The following is a 17,318-nucleotide window of genomic DNA, read 5'->3' as shown; positions in this document are numbered from 1 at the left end:
GTGGTCAGTAACAGGCTCACTTCAGTTATCACTTAAGTTTTGGTTTCCTTAATGTGAGGGTCAGTTTTGAAAAATCAAAAAAGAGGCTGTGTGCAGTGGCTCACACCTGTAATCCCAGTACTTTGGGAGGCTGAGGTGGGTGGATCACCTGAGGTCAGGAGTTCGAGACCAGCCTGACCAACGTGGCGAAACTCCATCTCTTAAAAATACAAAAATTAGGCCGAGTGCAGTGGCTCACACCTGTAATCCCAGCACTTTGGGAGGCTGAGGTGGGTGGATCACCTGAGGTCAGGAGTTCGAGACCAGGCTGGCCAATCTGGCAAAACCCCATCTCTACTAAAAATACAAAAAAAAAAAAAAAAAAAAAAAAAAAATTAGCCGGGCATGGTGGCGAATGCCTGTAATCCCAGTTACTCAGGAGGCTGAGGCAAGAGAATTGCTTGAACCTGGGAGGCAGAGGTTGCAGTGAGCTAAGATGGTGCCACTGCACTCCAGCCTGGGTGACAGAGTGAGACTCAGTCTCAAGACAACAACAACAACAACCAACCACCCTCGCATCTTCCAGTTCCCCCTCCTCCCACACCCTGGCAGCTGCAAATCTGCTTTTGATCTCTATGGATTTGGCGACTCTGGATATTTCATGTAAGTGGAACAATATGTGGCTTTTCGTGCTGAGCTTCTTCCATTTCGCATAATCTTTTCTTTTCTTTTTTTGTGTTTTTGAGACGGAGTTTCGCTCTTGTTTCCTAGGCTGGAGTGCAATGGTGAGATCTCGGCTCACTGCAATCTCCACCTCCCAGGTTCAAGCGATTCTCGTGCCTCAGCCTCCCGAGTAGCTAGGATTACAGGTGCCTGCCAGCTCGCCTGGCTAATTTTTGTATTTTTAGTAGAGATGTTGCAGGAAACTGAGGACTGGCAAGGCTGATATGGAGAACAAGAGGATTGTTTATTTTAGGTACACACTGGCTTAGTGGATTCGCATCTAAGAAGCTGAACGTTAAACAAAGACAGAGCAGGGATTTTACAAGCAGACTTACAATAAATAAAATAAAGGTGGTTAATCATATGATAGGTCACATAATCTATAGCATCACTTGTGGCCTTGCATAGCCGGTGGCTTTGTAGCTGCACTGAAAGAAAAACAAGAACTGGCTAAATACAGACATTTGTAAAACATAATCATGCTTAAGAAACCTGGGAAAGGAGTGGCCGGGCCTGGTGGCTCAAGCCTGTAATCCCAGCACTTTGGGAGGCCGAGACGGGCGGATCACGAGGTCAGGAGATCGAGACCATCCTGGCGAACACGGTGAAACCCCGTCTCTACTAAAAAAATACAAAAAACTAGCCGGGCGAGGTGGTGGGCGCCTGTAGTCCCAGCTACACAGGAGGCTGAGGCAGGAGAATGGCGTAAACCCGGGAGGCGGAGCTTGCAGTGAGCTGAGATCCGGCCACTGCGCTCCAGCCCCGGCGACAGAGCGAGACTCCGTCTCAAAAAAAAAAAAAAAAGAAACCTGGGAAAGGAGTAACAGTAAAAGAATTTGTCTTTCTTTTTTCTTCTTCAGCTTTGGTCTGGAGGGGAGGGCTGTCTGGAGCGTATTCTTTCGGCCTTGGCTTTCTGGACAGCGTTCTCTTATAACTGTGCTTGAAGTGAGCGTGCTAGGCAGAGGAAAACTCGTTTTCTTTTGAACTTTCGCCTTGCTTGTTACTTTTCTTGGAGTGAATGAATGCCTATTTATTTTTAAATGTCTGCCTCAGTTTCTTCTTTTTGAGGCCTTTTATAAAAGAAGTTTGATATGGCTCACGCCTGTAATCCCAGCACTTTGGGAGGCCAAGGTGGGTGGATCACCTGAGGTCAGGAGTTCGAGACCAGCCTGACCAACATGACAAAACCCCGTCTCTACCACAAAATACAAAATTAGCCAGGCATGGTGGCGCATGCCTATAATCCCAGCTACTCGGGAGGCTGAGGCAGGAGAATCACTTCAACACAGGAGGCAGAGGTTGCAGTGAGCTGAGATCGCGCCACTGTACTCCAGCCTGGGCAACAAGAGTGAAACTCTGTCTCAAAAAAACCAAAACAAAACAAACAAAAAAGAACCCAACAAAAAAACCTAGCAACTTTCTTTCTTTCTTTTCTTTTCTTTTTTTTAATTTGAGATGGAGTTGACTCTGTCGCCCAAGCTGGAGTGCAATGGCATGATCTTGGCTCACTGCAACGTCCACCTTCCAGGTTCAAGTGATTCTCCTGCCTCAGCCTCCTGAGTAGCTGGGACTACAGGCGGGCGTCACCACTCCTGGCTAGTTTTCTATTTTTAGTAGAGACAGAGTTTCACCATGTTGGCCAGGCTGGTCTCGAACTCCTGACCTCAAGTGATCCACCCGCCTCGGCCTCCCAAAGTGCTGGGATTACAAGGATTACAACGCCCGGCTGAAAATGACCAACTTTCTTCCTATGTGTTTCTCCAAGGTCATATTTTCTCCAACAACATCAGCCTGTCAGGGGCAGGGCCTCTCGGTTCCCCAGCACGTGTAGGGGTGGGGTTTGCTGTTGGAAGTGCCTGTCACTGGAGGCAGCCACAGAAAACTGCAGACAGTTCTACTGAAGGCCCCCAGCCTCTGTGATGTCACACTGGAGCTTCTTTCCTTTCATCCTGGGCTGTGGCTCTGAGGCCGCGGTGGCCATGGAGCTCTGGAAGCTGGGCTGGGGGAGGAAGCCTGGTGGCTCTGACCTCCCCTGGAGGCGCAGGAGGCCCAACCATGACACTCTTAATGGATGCCACGCCCCAGGTGAAGGAGCTCTATCCCCTGCCTCTGGTCCCACGTCCCTGGGTCCTCTCCAGCCTGTTTGCTGCCTTCAATGTGGTGCTGCTGGTCTTTTTCAGTGGCCTCTTCTTCGCATTCCCGTGAGTTTCCCAGGCAAGGTGTTAGGTTTCCTACAAAGAGACAGCCAGGGAAACAGAATATGATAGGATGGAGGCAGGGGAGTGCAGAAGACGGTGGGGGAGAATCAGAGAAAGGGGGATATTCTGGTCTAGGGAACCGATGTGCTAAGGCACAGAGGTCAAGGGTGCCTGTGCATTTTGGGAGCTTTGGGTGGCTGGTCGTGCTGGTGCCATTTGGTGGAGCCATTATGAGTCTGCCTGGGTATTTGGAGCCTGGATTTTTAGATCTGGCTTTAAGGTCTGTGGGTCCTGACCTGAGTAAGCCAGGCCCTGGGTGGGGGGCTTTGGGCTGCCCCCGCTCGGGACCGAGCCTGCCTCTGGTCTCAGTTGCAGGTGGCTTTGGGCTGCCCCCGCTCGGGACCAAGCCTGCCTCTGGTCTCAGTTGCAGGTGGCTGGGCTGCCCCCGCTCGGGACCGAGCCTGCCTCTGGTCTCAGTTGCAGGTGGCTGGGCTGCCCCCGCTCGGGACCGAGCCTGTCTCTGGTCTCAGTTGCAGGTGGCTGGGCTGCCCCCGCTCGGGACCGAGCCTGCCTGTGGTCTCAGTTGCAGGTGGCTTTGGGCTGCCCCCGCTCGGGACCAAGCCTGCCTCTGGTCTCAGTTGCAGGTGGCTTTGGGCTGCCCCCGCTCGGGACCGAGCCTGTCTCTGGTCTGAGTTGCAGGTGGCTGGGCTGCCCCCGCTCGGGACCGAGCCTGTCTCTGGTCTCAGTTGCAGGTGGCTGGCTCAGAACGGGGAGTGGGTCTTTCCCGTCATCACAGGCCCCCTCTTTGCTCTCACCTTCTTCAGTCTCGTTTCACTCAACTTCTCAGACCCTGGCATCTTACATCAAGGTGAGGCATCAGCCCCCTGGGAAAAGGAGGTGGCACCCCAAGGGCTGGGAACCTGCAGGGGATTCCTAAACTGCTCTTCCTACCACCCCTCCTCCAGCCTCTGGACCCCTTCACCCCACGTCTTCATTACTGTGGCCCTAGCTCTTTCCCTTCCCTCCCCTCCCCTCCCCTCCCCTCCCCTCCCCTCCCCTCCCCTTTCTTTCCTTTCTTCTTTCTTTCTGTCTTTCCTTTTCTTTTTTTTTGAGCTAGAGTCTCGCTCTGCTGCCCAGGCTGGAGTGCAGTGGCGCGATCTCAGCTCACTGCAACCTCTGCCTCTCAGGTTCAAGCGATTCTTCTGCCTCAGCCTCCAGAGTAGCTGGGATTACAGGAGCATGCTACCACGCCCAGCTAATTTTTTGTAATTTTAGTAGAGACGGGGGTTTCACCATATTGGCCAGGCTGGTCTCAAACTCCTGACCTCGTGAACAGCCCACCTCGGCCTCCCAAAGTGCTGGGATTACAGGTGTGAGCCACTGTGCCTGGCCCTACCTCACTTCTTAGGCCACCACGGTGTAGAAAAAGAGAATTGTTGCGTTTTCCCAGTTGCCTCAGATGCGAGGACTGGGCAGGCCAGGGCCAGAAGTCAGTGGGCTCTTCCAAACCACTGTTTGTACTTCCTCCCTTCACTACACAATGCCACTTAGAGCAGCACTCACTGTTCCAAACGCCTGAGTTTCATACAAAACTCTCCTGGCTGGAAACCCGTCTTCCCTTTGCCATCCTCTCTGAGCTTGGACAGCTTGCTCAGGGGCAGGGGTTCCCCTGCCCACCTCGTCCCCACCCTTCCTCGTGCCCTGTGATGCCTCGGAGTGACCGCAGGGCCTTCTGCTGTGCCCCATCCTCTTCCCAGCCAGGCTCCGCTGAGCAGGGCCCCTTGACAGTGCACGTGGTGTGGGTGAACCACGGGGCCTTCCGCCTGCAGTGGTGCCCACAGTGCTGCTTCCATCGCCCGCCCCGGACCTACCACTGCCCCTGGTGCAACATCTGTGTGGAGGTGAGAGCCCCTCTACCTGTCCACCAGCCGTCGCCCCACATCTGGCTGGGACCAGGAGCCTCCCTCATACAGGGGCTGGGGCTGGGCGTGAAGCTGTCTTTCAGGACCGCTAAAGGCCAAGGGTGACAGTACCTCCCAGCCACTCTTGGTCACTCATGTTCTTCCTGCCTGCACCTGTCCTGGGAGGCTGCCCATTGCCTGCAGAGGTGCTGACATGTACAGGCATCCACATCTGTCCTGGGCTGGGTCAGGCCAGGGGAGGAGAGGCAGCCCTCTGTCCCACCCCTGGGCTTGCTAACATGAGATACCCAAGCCCCTCAGGCTGGCTGCCCACCTGGTCTGGAAGGCCTTGCCTGTCCTCACCTGGGTGTCCAAGGTGGAGGGTCTACCGGCTCTGAGTGACCGTCCCCCTCGTGAGCACGGCCTGCACAGGTTTCCAAGTGCAGGAGGCTGGCTGGGCCAGGGTGTTACTGTCATCTTCATCGAATGGATGAGAAAGTGGAGGCCCAGAGCTGGTTTCCGTTCTGCCCAAAGTTCCAGCAGGGTGCGTCTCACAGAAGGCCAGGCCAGCCTTTTCTCTAAAGGTCTTCCGACAGGAGACCTTTATACCACAGAGACCCAACTGTGCTCTAACGAGGGAAATGCCAGCACGAGGCATTCTGTGGCCCAGTTTCTCCCTGCAGGTGGAAGCCAGTGCATGGGCCAAGGGCAGGTGGCCTAGAGGGCAGGGGGAAGGCCTCGGGATTTGGGGTGATGGAAGTTGGGCCGGAGGGGAAGTCCTCAAGCCTGGCCCTCTCCCTGTCGCCCAGGACTTTGACCACCACTGCAAGTGGGTCAACAACTGCATCGGTCACCGCAACTTTCGCTTCTTCATGCTGCTCGTCCTGTCCCTGTGCCTCTACTCAGGCGCCCTGCTGGTCACCTGTCTCATCTTCCTGGTGCGCACGACCCACCTACCCTTCTCCACCGACAAGGCCGTCGCGTATCCGCCCACGTGGGGAAGGAGAGGGAGGAGGCGGGGACAGCCAAGGAGGGCGGGGATACGGGGGGCGGGGCTACGGGGGCGGGGCCAGAGGGAGAAGCCGCCTGGGAGGACCAGTCCGGGACGAGGTGCGGTGGGTGGGGCCGGGGATGGGCGGGGCTAGGAGAAGGGGCGGGGCATTAAGCCTCCAGCGGGTGGGGCGCGGCGGCTCACGCCTGTAGTTCCGGCACCTTGGGAGGCCGAGGCGGGAGGATCGCGTCAGCCCATGTCCCAGACCAGCCTGGGCGACCCAGACCCCGTCTCTACAAACAAACAGAAAAATTAGCCGAGCGTGGTGGCACGTGCCTATAGTCCCGGCCGCTCGGGAGGCCGAGGCGGGAGGATCGCTTGAACCGGGGAGGGAGGTCGAGGCTGCAGTGAGCTGTGATTGTGCCTCAGAAGAAGAAAAGAAGAGAAAGAAAAAGGAATCTGGCGGGGTCATGGGCGGGTGCTAAAGGCGGACCGCAGATCTGGACGGGCGGGGACAGCGGGGCGGAGTCGGGCTTTCGCGGGGTGGGCGGGGCGAGGGTGGAACCGGGGGACTGGGTGGGTGCGTGGGCGTCCGGGGGCGGGGCGGGGCTCGGGGCGGAGTCGGGTTTCGCGGGGTGGGCGGGACGAGGGTGGAACCGGGGGACTGGGTGGGTGCGTGGGCGTCCGGGGGCGGGGCGGGGCTCGGGGCGGAGTCGGGTTTCGCGGGGTGGGCGGGGCGAGGGTGGAACCAGGGGACTGGGTGGGTGGGTGGCCGTCCGGGGGCGGGGCTCGGGGGCGGAGTCGGGCCTGAGGGGCGGGGCCAGGCGTGGGGGTCCCACAGCTCCGATCCTTAACTCGGGCAGCATCGTGGTGGCTGTGCCCGCCGCGGGCTTCCTGGTGCCGCTGTCCATCCTGCTGCTGACCCAGGCCGTGTCCGTGAGCTCGGCCGACCGCACCTACAAGGTCAAGGTACGCGGGGCCGTGGGGAGTCAGCTGGCACCCCCGGGACCTCCGCGCTTCCCGCGCTTTCTCCACTGCCCTTGGCCTGGTAGCCCGACCCCCACCCCCGATGGCGCCTCGTTAGGTCCCTCTAGACCCAGCTCTTAAGAGGCTCCAATCTCGCCTCCTCCGGGAGCTCGGTGGTCATTGTCCCTCCTGGGAGCCTACTGTGTGCTAGGCGGTTTGGATTCTTTGAGCGATGGGAATAGAGGTGAGTGAGGCTACGTTCCACACTGTGTTGATGAGGAACCTGAAATGGGAGTAACAGCCACCAGAGGCCCACGAACACTCGGAGAGGGGGCCGGTCCTGAGCTGTGTGGCGCAGACTCAGGCACTGAGGGTTCGGGGAGGACCCCATGGTAGGGTAGGACGTGCAGCTTAGGGGTTCGGGAGAGACAGAAGACAGAGCGGAGGGCATTGCAGGTGAGGGGCACACCTTTGCAAAAACTCAGGGAAGCCTGAAGTCTGTGGAACGTTGGTAGGATGGAGAGGAAACAATTCTAATTGGGCAGAAGGTGGTGTGGGCAACCGAGTCAACTGCTTCCTTTGGCCCCATTAGAAAGGTCCAGGCTGGGCCCCGTGGCTCATGTCTGTAATCCCAGTGCTTTGGGAGGCTGAGGCAGGAGGATCACTTGAGCCCAGGAGTTTGAAACCAGCCTGGGCAACATAACGACACTTCATCTCTACAAAAAATTTTAAAATTATCCAGGCGTGATGGCACATGCCTATAGTCCCAGCTACTCCAGAGGCTGAAGTGGGAGGATGGCTTGAGCCCAGGAAATGGAGGCTGCAGTCAGCGAGCTGTGATTGCACCGCTGCACTCTAGCCTGGGCAATAGAGCAAGACCCTGTCTTAAAAAAAATGCCCAGGCTGGGTGCGGTGGCTTATGCCTGTAATCCCAACACTTTGGGAGGCCAAGGTGGGCAGATGACCTGAGGTTGGGAGTTCGAGACCAGCCTGGCCAACATGGCGAAACCCTGTCTCCACTAAAAATACAAACATTAGCCAGGTGTGGTGGGGCACGCCTGTAGTCCCAGCTACTCAGGGGGCTGAGGCACAAGAATCGCTTGAACCTGGGAAGCAGAAGTTGAAGTGAGCCGAGATTGTGCTATTGCACTCCAGCCTATGTGACAGATCGAGACTGTCTCAAAAAAAAAAAAAAACAAAAACAAACAAACAAAAACCCCCCAGAAAGTCAGGTGAATTTAGGCTTGATGATGAAATCATGGTACAAGAGCCAGGGTAGGATTTCTTAAAAGCCAAGTTTATTGGACGGGTGCGTGGCTCATACCTGCAATCCCAGTACTTTGGGAGGCCAAGGTGGGTGGATCACTTCAGGCCAGGCCAGGAGTTTGAGACCAGCCTGGCCAACATGGCAAAACCGTCTCTACAAAAAATGCAAAAATTAGGCGGGCGTGGTGGCTTGTGCCTGTAATCCCACCTACTTGGAGGCTGAGGCAGAGAATCTCTTGAACCCGGGAGGCAGAAGTTGCAGTGAGCTGAGATTATGCCACTGCACTCCAGCCTGGGAGACAGAACCAGACTCTGTCTCAAAACAAACAAACAAACAAATGAACAAAAACCAAACCAAAACAAAAAGTATTTTATTGAACAATAATCTACCTATGTAATACCCTTTTCTAGTGTACAGCTATGAGTTCTGACAAATGGATACAGTCCTGCAGCCACCACCGTAATCAATATTTAGGACAGGTCCATCGCCCCAGAAAATCAGAGATCACCACCGTAATCAATATTTAGGACAGGTCCATCGCCCCAGAAAATCAGAGACCACCACCGTAATCAATATTTAGGACAGGTCCATCGCCCCAGAAAATCAGAGACCACCACCGTAATCAATATTTAGGACAGGTCCATCGCCCCAGAAAATCAGAGATCACCACCGTAATCAATATTTAGGACAGGTCCATCGCCCCAGAAAATCAGAGACCACCACCGTAATCAATATTTAGGACAGGTCCATCGCCCCAGAAAATCAGAGACCACCACCGTAATCAATATTTAGGACAGGTCCATCGCCCCAGAAAATCAGAGACCACCACCGTAATCAATATTTAGGACAGGTCCATCGCCCCAGAAAATCAGAGACCACCACCGTAATCAATATTTAGGACAGGTCCATCGCCCCAGAAAATCAGAGACCACCACCGTAATCAATATTTAGGACAGGTCCATCGCCCCAGAAAATCAGAGACCACCACCGTAATCAATATTTAGGACAGGTCCATCGCCCCAGAAAATCAGAGACCACCACCGTAATCAATATTTAGGACAGGTCCATCGCCCCAGAAAATCAGAGACCACCACCGTAATCAATATTTAGGACAGGTCCATCGCCCCAGAAAATCAGAGACCACCACCGTAATCAATATTTAGGACAGGTCCATCGCCCCAGAAAATCAGAGACCACCACCGTAATCAATATTTAGGACAGGTCCATCGCCCCAGAAAATCAGAGACCACCACCGTAATCAATATTTAGGACAGGTCCATCGCCCCAGAAAATCAGAGACCACCACCGTAATCAATATTTAGGACAGGTCCATCGCCCCAGAAAATCAGAGATCACCACCGTAATCAATATTTAGGACAGGTCCATCGCCCCAGAAAATCAGAGATCATGGTCTTTTGTAGTCGATTTCTCCCCCTACCTGCAGCTCTTGGCAACCACTGATCTGTCTTCTGTCCTTATCATTTTTCCTTTTCTAGAATAAATGGAATTGTTGGCTTGTGAGTCTGGCTTCTTTCACTCAGCACATACATTCGAGATTCATTCACGTTGTTGCTCATATCAGCCGTTTATTCCTTTTGATTGCTGTACGGTATTGCATTGTGTGGATGTTCAATAGATTATCCATTTACCAACTGAAGATGTTTGTGTTATTTCTAGTTTGGGAGATTATAATAAATAAAGCTGCTATAAACACTGGTGTACAGGCATGTGAACGTAAGTTTTCATTTCTTTGGGGTAAATACTTAAAGGGGTCATATGGTAATTGAATGTGGTTTTTTTGTTTGTTCGTTTGAGACGGAATGTCACTCTGCCACCCAGGATGGAGTGCAGTGGCTCGATCTTGGCTCACTGCAACCTCCACCTCCCAGATTCAAGTGATCCTTCCACCTCAGCCTCCCAAGTAGCTAAGACTACAGGTCCCCAGGCTCTCCAGCCTCCAGGGACCTTAATGTGGCCTGCAATTCACCAGGCGGGGCTCCTTCCTGCGGCCCGCAGCACCCACCTCAGGCCTTTTTCACATGCCCCAAATCTCATTCCCTTCTTCCTCCATCCCCGGGTTGCAACTCCGCCTGTGGTTGATAGCAAGGTCTCTGGATCCAGTTCACACATGTTCACATCACAACTCCACAGCATACCAGCAGGGAGATCCTGGGAATATTGCTTGGCCACCTAGGCATCCACTTTCCCCGTCTGTAAAATGGGCAGCATGGGTGAGTGCAAGACACAGAGTAGCGGCTGGTACAAGTGACTGCTCCAGATGTCGCTACTATTAGTACCATTCAATTTCTTTCTTTCTCTCTTTCTTTCTTTTCTTTTCTTTCTTTCTTTCTTTCTTTCTTTCTTTCTTTCTTTCTTTCTTTCTTTCTTTCTTTCTTTCTTTCTTTCTTTCTTTTCTTCTTTCTTTTTTTTTTTTCACGGAGCATCTCTCTGTCACTCAGGCTGGAGTGTAGTAGCATGATCTTGGCCTCCCGAGTAGCTGGAGTTACACCATGGCCGGCCTGTCAAAGTGCTGGGATTACAGGCATGAGCCATGAGCCACCACACCTGGCTAATTTTTTGTATTTTTAGTAGAGACGGGGTTTCACCACGTTGGCCAGGCTGGTCTTGAACTCCTGACCTCAGGTGATCTACCCGCCTCGGCCTCCCTAAGTGCTGGGATTACAGGCGTGAGCCACTGCTCCTGGCACCATTCATTTTCATCACCATTTACACATGCTCCTGTCTCTCATCTTAAAAGCAAAGCAAAACCCTCACTTAACATCTCCAGCCTCCCCTCCCCCTGCTCCACGCTGCTCTCCCGCAGCCAGTCTCCTGACAGAGCTGGCAGTGCTCACGTGCTCCACTCTCCCCCGTCCCAGGCCGGCTTCAGCGGGCCGCTGTCCTCACTGTCACACTGACGCTGCTCTCACCCCACCCGGCGGCCAAAGCCGGTGGTCAGGCCTCGGAAGCCTCTCTCCAGACCGCACACAGCAGCTTCTGAAACTGCACGGGAAGCGGCCTGTCCCGGCCCGCAGGGCTCAGCCTCTGGCCTCCTGGGCGGCGCCTGGGTTCCTGCTCCTCCCCGCGGTGCCCTCGCCACCCTGAGGGCTGAGGCTGGTCCAGTTTATGTCGTGTGCAGTTCCCAGCACAGTGCCTGGAACTTTCTTTCTTTTTTTTTTTTTTTCTTGACGACAAGGGCAGTAGTGAGCAGCAAGGAAAGAGTAGAACAAGGAATTGGATCTGTAACTTACTGAAAAGGCGAGATAAACCACTGCTTTCAGACCAGCCCCTGGAACTTTTCTTTTTTCTTTCTTTTTTTGAGACTGACTCTCACACTGTTGTCCCGGCTGGAGTGCAATGGCACCATCTCAGCTCGCTGCAGCCTCCACCTCCTGGGTTCAAGCAATTCTCCTGCCTCAGCCTCCCAAGCAGCTGAAACTACAGGCGTGCAGCACCACACCCTACTAAAAATTTTTGTATTTTTAGTAGAGACGGGATTTCACTATGTTGACCAGGCTGGTCTTGAACTTGTGACCTCAAATGATCCAAAGTGCTGGGATTACAGGCATGAGCCACCACTCCCAGCCCCTGAAACATTTTTAAGGACCCCAAATGTTTCTGAAACAGTGAGCGAACCAACCACCAAAAGAATCCATAACACTTTGGGAGAGACGCAGAGACAGAGAGAGAAGCCGGAAGCCCTGATCCCTGGCGGGGAATGGGGCGAAGGGAGTTGGGTGGGAGATGGAGCAAGAAGCTGCCCACTCTGGCTTTGGTCCTGTGGAGTGTCAGGCAGTTTTAGACACAGAATCAGAGCAGGAGCCCCGGGTGTGGAGACAGTGAGGGGGGCTGAGTGCTTCAGAGCTGTTGGTTTCTTCCTTTTTATATTTTTTGAGACAGAGTCTCACTCTGTCGCCCAGGCTGGAGTGCAGTGGTGTGATCTCGGCTCACTTCAACCTCCACCTCCTAGGTTCAAGCAATTATCATGCCTCAGCCTCCCAAGTAGTTGGGATTTCAGGCACCTGCCACTATGCCTGACTAAGTTTTGCATTTTTAGTAGACGGGGTTTTGCCATGTTGGCCAGGCTGGTCTCGAACTCCTGGCCTCAAGTGATCCACCCGCCTCGGCCTCCCAAAGTGCTGGGATTACAGGTGTGAGCCACTGCGCCCAGCCAAGAGCTGTTGGTTTCATTCATATCTGAAAGCATCTTTCGTGGGAGAGGCAGGTACAAATGTATTGGTCAGTCTTAGCTGGGCACGGTGGTTCACAGTTGTAATCCCAGCACTTTGGGAGGCCGAGGCGGGTGGGTCATGAGGTCAGGAGTTCGAGACCAGCCTGGCCAACAACAGTGAAACCCCATCTCTACTAAAAATACAAAAATTAGCTGGGCGTGGTGGTGGGCGCCTGTAATCCCAGCTACTCGGGAGGCTGAGGCAGGAAAATCGCTTGACCTGGGAGGTGGAGGTTGCAGTGAGCCAAGATCGTGCCACCGTACTCCAGCCTGGGCGACAGAGTGAGACTCTGTCTCAAAAAAAAAAAAAAAGTATTGGTCAGTCTTACGAATTTATTAAAGATCATCATTCCTTTAAGCATTTTTCTATGCCTCATATACAATCAACTTTTTTCTATGCCTCATATACAATCAACATTTTCTATACCTTATATACATCTAATCAAAATTTATTTCCCTAATGTAGGGTACAGTGACTCACACCTGTAATCCCAGCCCTTTGAAAGGCTGAGGTGGGAAGATCTCTTGAGGCCAGGAGTTCAAGACCAGCCTGGGCAACATAGCCAGACCCCATTCCTACAAAAAAATTAAAAATTGACTGGGCGTAGTCGTGCATGCCTGTAGTCTCAGCTACTTGGGAGATAGAGGTGGGAGGATCCCTTGAGCCCAGGAGTTTGAGTTTGCAAGGACCTATGATCCCTCCACTCCAGCCTGGGCAACAGAGCCAGACTGTCTCACTGAGGCAGGCGGATCACCTGAGGTCAGGAGTTTGAGAGCAACCTGGCCAACATAGTGAAACCCCGTCTCTACTAAAAATACCAAAATTAGCCGGGTGTGGTGACAGGTGTCTGTAATCCCAGCTACTTGTGAGACTGAGGAAGGAGAATCACTTGAACCTGGAAGGCGGAGCTTGCAGTGAGCCGAGATCGCACCATTGCCCTCCAGTCTGGGCAACAGGAGCAAAACTGCGTCTCAAAACAAACAAACAAAAACAAAACAAAGCAAAACAAAAAAAGGGCAGGCGCGGTGGCTCACGCCTGTAATCCCAGCACTTTGGGAGGCCGAGGCGGGCGGATCACGAGATCGGGAGATCGAGACTATCCTGACTAACACGGTGAAACCCCATCTCCACTAAAAATATAAAAATTAGCCGGGCGTGGTGATGGGCGCCTGTAATCTCAGCTACTGGGGAGGCTGAGGCAGGAGAATGGCGTGAGCCTGGGAGGCGGAGCTTGCAATGAGCCGAGATCGCGCCACTGCACTCCAGCCTGGGCAACAGGGTGAGACTGTCTCAAACAACAACAACAACAACAACAACAAAAAACATATATATATATATATATATATATATATATATATACAAATTTTAAAATTCTGTCAATATATTTTTAGTTTTCCTAGAGACAGGGTCCCACTCTGTCATTCAGGCTGGAGTGCAGTGGCGTAATCACAGCTCACTGCAACCTTGAACTCCTAGGCTCAAGGGGTCCTCTCATCCCAGCGCCCAGTGCACCTGTGACTAGAGGTGCACATGCCACAGCCACCTAACTGTTTTTATTTTTTTAGAGATGAAAGTCTCACTATGTTGCTCAGGTCGGTCTTGAACTCCTGAGCTCAAGAGATCCTCCTTTCTCCACCTCCCAAAACGCTGGGATTACAGGTGTGAATTACCATGCCTGGCCAAAATTCCATACATTTAATTAAAGTCTTCTAAATGACTACTACAATACCAGTTTCTTTTTCTTTCTTTTTTTTTTTTTGAGACGGAGTCTTGCTCTGTCACCGGGCTGGAGTGCAGTGGCGCGATCTCGGCTCACTGCAAGCTCCGCCTCCCGGGCTTACGCCATTCTCCTGCCTCAGCCTCCCGAGTAGCTGGGACCACAGGCGCCCGCCACCTCGCCTGGCTAGTTTTTTATATTTTTTAGTAGAGACGGGGTTTCACCGTGTTCGCCAGGATGGTCTCGATCTCCTGACCTCGTGATCCGCCCGTCTCGGCCTCCCAAAGTGCTGGGATTACAGGCTTGAGCCACCGCGCCCGGCCTCTTTTTCTTTTTCTTTTTTTTTTGAACTGGAGTGTCGCTCTGCCTCCCAGGCTGGAGTGCAGTGGCATGATCTTGGCTCACTGCAAACTCCGCCTCCTGGGTTCAAGCGATTCTCCTGCCTCAGCCTCCCCAGTGGCTGGGATTACAGGCGCCCGCCACCACGCCCGGCTAATTTTTTGTATTTTTAGTAGAGATGGGGTTTCACCCTGTTAGCCAGGATGGTCTCCAACTCCTGACCTCAAGTGATTCATCTGCCTCGGTCTCCCAAAGTGCAGGGATTACAGGCATGAGCCATCTCACCCAGCCAATACGCTGCTTTTACATGCTTTAAATACCTTAAAGTCGGCAGAATCTCAGATAGTGCGAGGACGCGTGTTGCCCTGTGGTGACAGTGAGTGGCGACGGTGAACGTTCTGGAGCCATCCAGAGCTTTCCTCCTGGAGTGAGTGCCAGCTGTCCTCGCATGGAGTCCTGGTTCCTTTGGTGGAGGATGGTGTTGAAAATCTCAGCCTTTGCGGCAGGGGCGGGGGGCATGGGACACGGGGGAGTTGGTGGTGGGCAGAGATGCTGCTGGGCCACTTTCAGTGACAAAACGTGACAGCGAAGGCTTTTGAAGTCAGGTGAGGCCCAGCCTGCCCTGGGGAGTTCGGGAGGGGGTGAGGCTGATGGGTAGAGTGAGTGGGTGAAGGGGAGAGAGGAGGGAGAAAACCTGGTCAAGGTCAAGAGTGCCCAGGGGAGGACTCGGCCTTTACCGCATTGTGTGTTCAAGGCTTTTAGCCCAGATTTTCCTGCGCCATGTGATCACGGTTAGGGAAATATGACTGGGCCTCACTCAACTGACCTTCCAGACAGTGACGTTCAGTATCTGGAAGGAGGTAGCAGGAGGATGCGTGTGGCCAGTGGAGACCAAGAGGAGGAGGATGGGGCAGTGGTCGGGGGATGCTCTCATTTTCCCAGCCTCCAGCTTGCTGCTGCCTGGCTAGCTGACCAGCTCAGGGAGGGCCACTGGGCGATGGCCCAGCCATTCCTGCTGGTTCTGAGCTCCTCTTCCGGTCTCCATCCCCCTCCAGTGCAGACACCTTCACGGATACAACCCCTTCGACCAGGGCTGTGCCAGCAACTGGTATTTAGCAATTTGTGCACCACTGGGACCCAAGTGAGTTGGCAAAACCAAGAGGCCCAACTGGTGAGCCCTGGGGGTGGGGCAGAGGGGGGTTCCCCGGCTCCTTTCCACAGCTCCCGGGTGCTTACACTCACAGTGCCTGCTCCTCTGGGGTTTTCTCCGGGGCGCTGGGGGCTCTGGGGCCTCCCTACTTACTTGGCTCTGTGGGTTCTTGCCCCGTTATGGCGTAGAGGGGTGCTGCATCCTGGATGAGGCCTCAGCTTCCTGCAGAGCCAAGCCCTGGGCTGCGTGCTTCCTAAGCTGAGGCGGGCAGGGGAGCCAGACCAGGGAGGGCAGTGGCCCCTGCATCTGGCCTGTTGCTCCCCAGGTACATGGCTGAAGCTGTCCAGCTGCAGAGAGTGGTGGGGCCTGACTGGACATCCGTGCCCAACCCGCACCCTCCAATGTCCCCTCTGCTCTCAACCCCCCAGCCCGCCCCGGCCCCCAGCCCCAACCTCTGGGTACCTACCAACCAGGAAAGGGCCCCCCAGGGTGTGGTGAGGCTGCAGCTCCCCAGGAGGTAAGAAGCGTGTGTGCGCCTGTGTGTCTGTGCGTGTCGGGAGAGGGGTGTCTGCGGGTTGTTAGGGTGTGGGGGGAGGCCCCTGAGGTTGGGCTGACCCTGAAACTGGAGCACTCCGAGCTTGGCGGAGGAGGGTCCTACCCTGGAGGGGCGTTGAAAGGAGGACCCAGGCCTCTATAATATACCCAGGGGTCCCTGGAGTCACAAAGACAAATGAATGATGACTACGCCACTAATGTGCTGATTGGCCTTGGGCCAGTCACTCTTAGGACTGAGATGAGTCTCATGGTTTATAATTTGGCCAAGGGGTGGGAGTGGCGGGAGATTCTTTTATTTAAAGGAAATGTTGACTTGAAGCCCCATGAGACACGGAGACGGGAGGTGGAGGATCAGGAGGCCGCCGTGGGGCTGGGCAACCCCTGTGCCCGGGGCCTCTGCAGCACATTCTGTTGTGCCAGCCCCTCCCTTTGCCTCCCGGGGCAGGAGACCTGGCACGAGCTGTGGGGCGGGGTCTTGGTGAGGGTGCTCATGCCCCTGTTCTGTGTTTAGCTCCACACCGGCCCAGTGCCCCCCCTGCTGCCGCAGGAGCCCCCAGACGAGGTTCAGCCTTCCTCTTGCCCCGTGCACCCGCGGAGATGCCCACAACACCAGCACCTGAGCTCCACCTCCTGAACCCGCCTCCTGAACCCACGTCCTGAACCCACCTCCTGATTCCGCCTCCTGAGCCCACCTCCTTACCTCCCACTTCCTGAGCCCTGAGCGGAAGCCTTTCTGGGCCCTGCCCTTTGCGGCTCCCCTGGTGGGAGTGGTGGTGGGAGTGCCAAGACCCTCGATGCCCATTAAATACCCTTGCCTGCCGCTTACAGCTGTCACGCTGCGCGTGTCTGTCCCGGGTGAGGGTTTGGAGAGGCTCTAACGGGCCGGGACGGAGGAGCCAGGATCTGCGGAGTTCAGGACCCAACACCACCTGGCTCTGTGACCTTAGACCAGACACCTGACATCTCTCTCCTCCTTACAATTGGGCAACAACAGGCCGGGCGCGGTGGCTCATTCCTGTCATCCCAGCACTTTGGGAGGCCAAGGCCACCTGAGGTCAGGAGTTCAAGACCAGCCTGGCCAACATAGTGAAACCCCATCTCTAGTAAAAAATATAAAAATTAGCCAGGAGCAGTGGTGGGCACCTGTAGTCTCAGCTACTCAGGAGGCTGAGGCAGGAGAATCGCTTGAACCCGGGAGATGGAGGTTGCAGTGAGCTGAGATCCGGCCACTGCACTCCAGCGTGGGTGACAGAGTGAGACTCTGTCTCAAAAAAAAAAAAAAAAAGAAAAAAAGAAAAAA

General features: G+C 54.4%; 1 protein-coding gene across 1 annotated transcript; it reads left to right on the top strand.

The window, feature by feature from the left end:
• Positions 1-2,414: 2,414 nt before the first annotated feature.
• LOC105470765 (zinc finger DHHC-type palmitoyltransferase 19) lies at positions 2,415-16,843 on the top strand. The gene is given in 9 exon segments (XM_071090565.1): positions 2,415-2,903; positions 3,647-3,768; positions 4,662-4,801; positions 5,611-5,783; positions 6,656-6,761; positions 15,369-15,454; positions 15,789-15,885; positions 15,887-15,980; positions 16,530-16,843. Coding segments are annotated over 8 exon segments (945 nt in total). The 5' UTR covers positions 2,415-2,757; the 3' UTR covers positions 15,962-15,980; positions 16,530-16,843.
• The last annotated feature ends 475 nt before the right edge of the window (positions 16,844-17,318 follow it).

Source organism: Macaca nemestrina, chromosome 2 (assembly GCF_043159975.1).
Source record: "Macaca nemestrina isolate mMacNem1 chromosome 2, mMacNem.hap1, whole genome shotgun sequence".
NCBI lineage: Eukaryota > Metazoa > Chordata > Mammalia > Primates > Cercopithecidae > Macaca > Macaca nemestrina.
The sequence above is the reverse complement of the archived record's forward strand: the minus strand, read 5'-3'. Positions and strand labels throughout refer to the sequence as shown.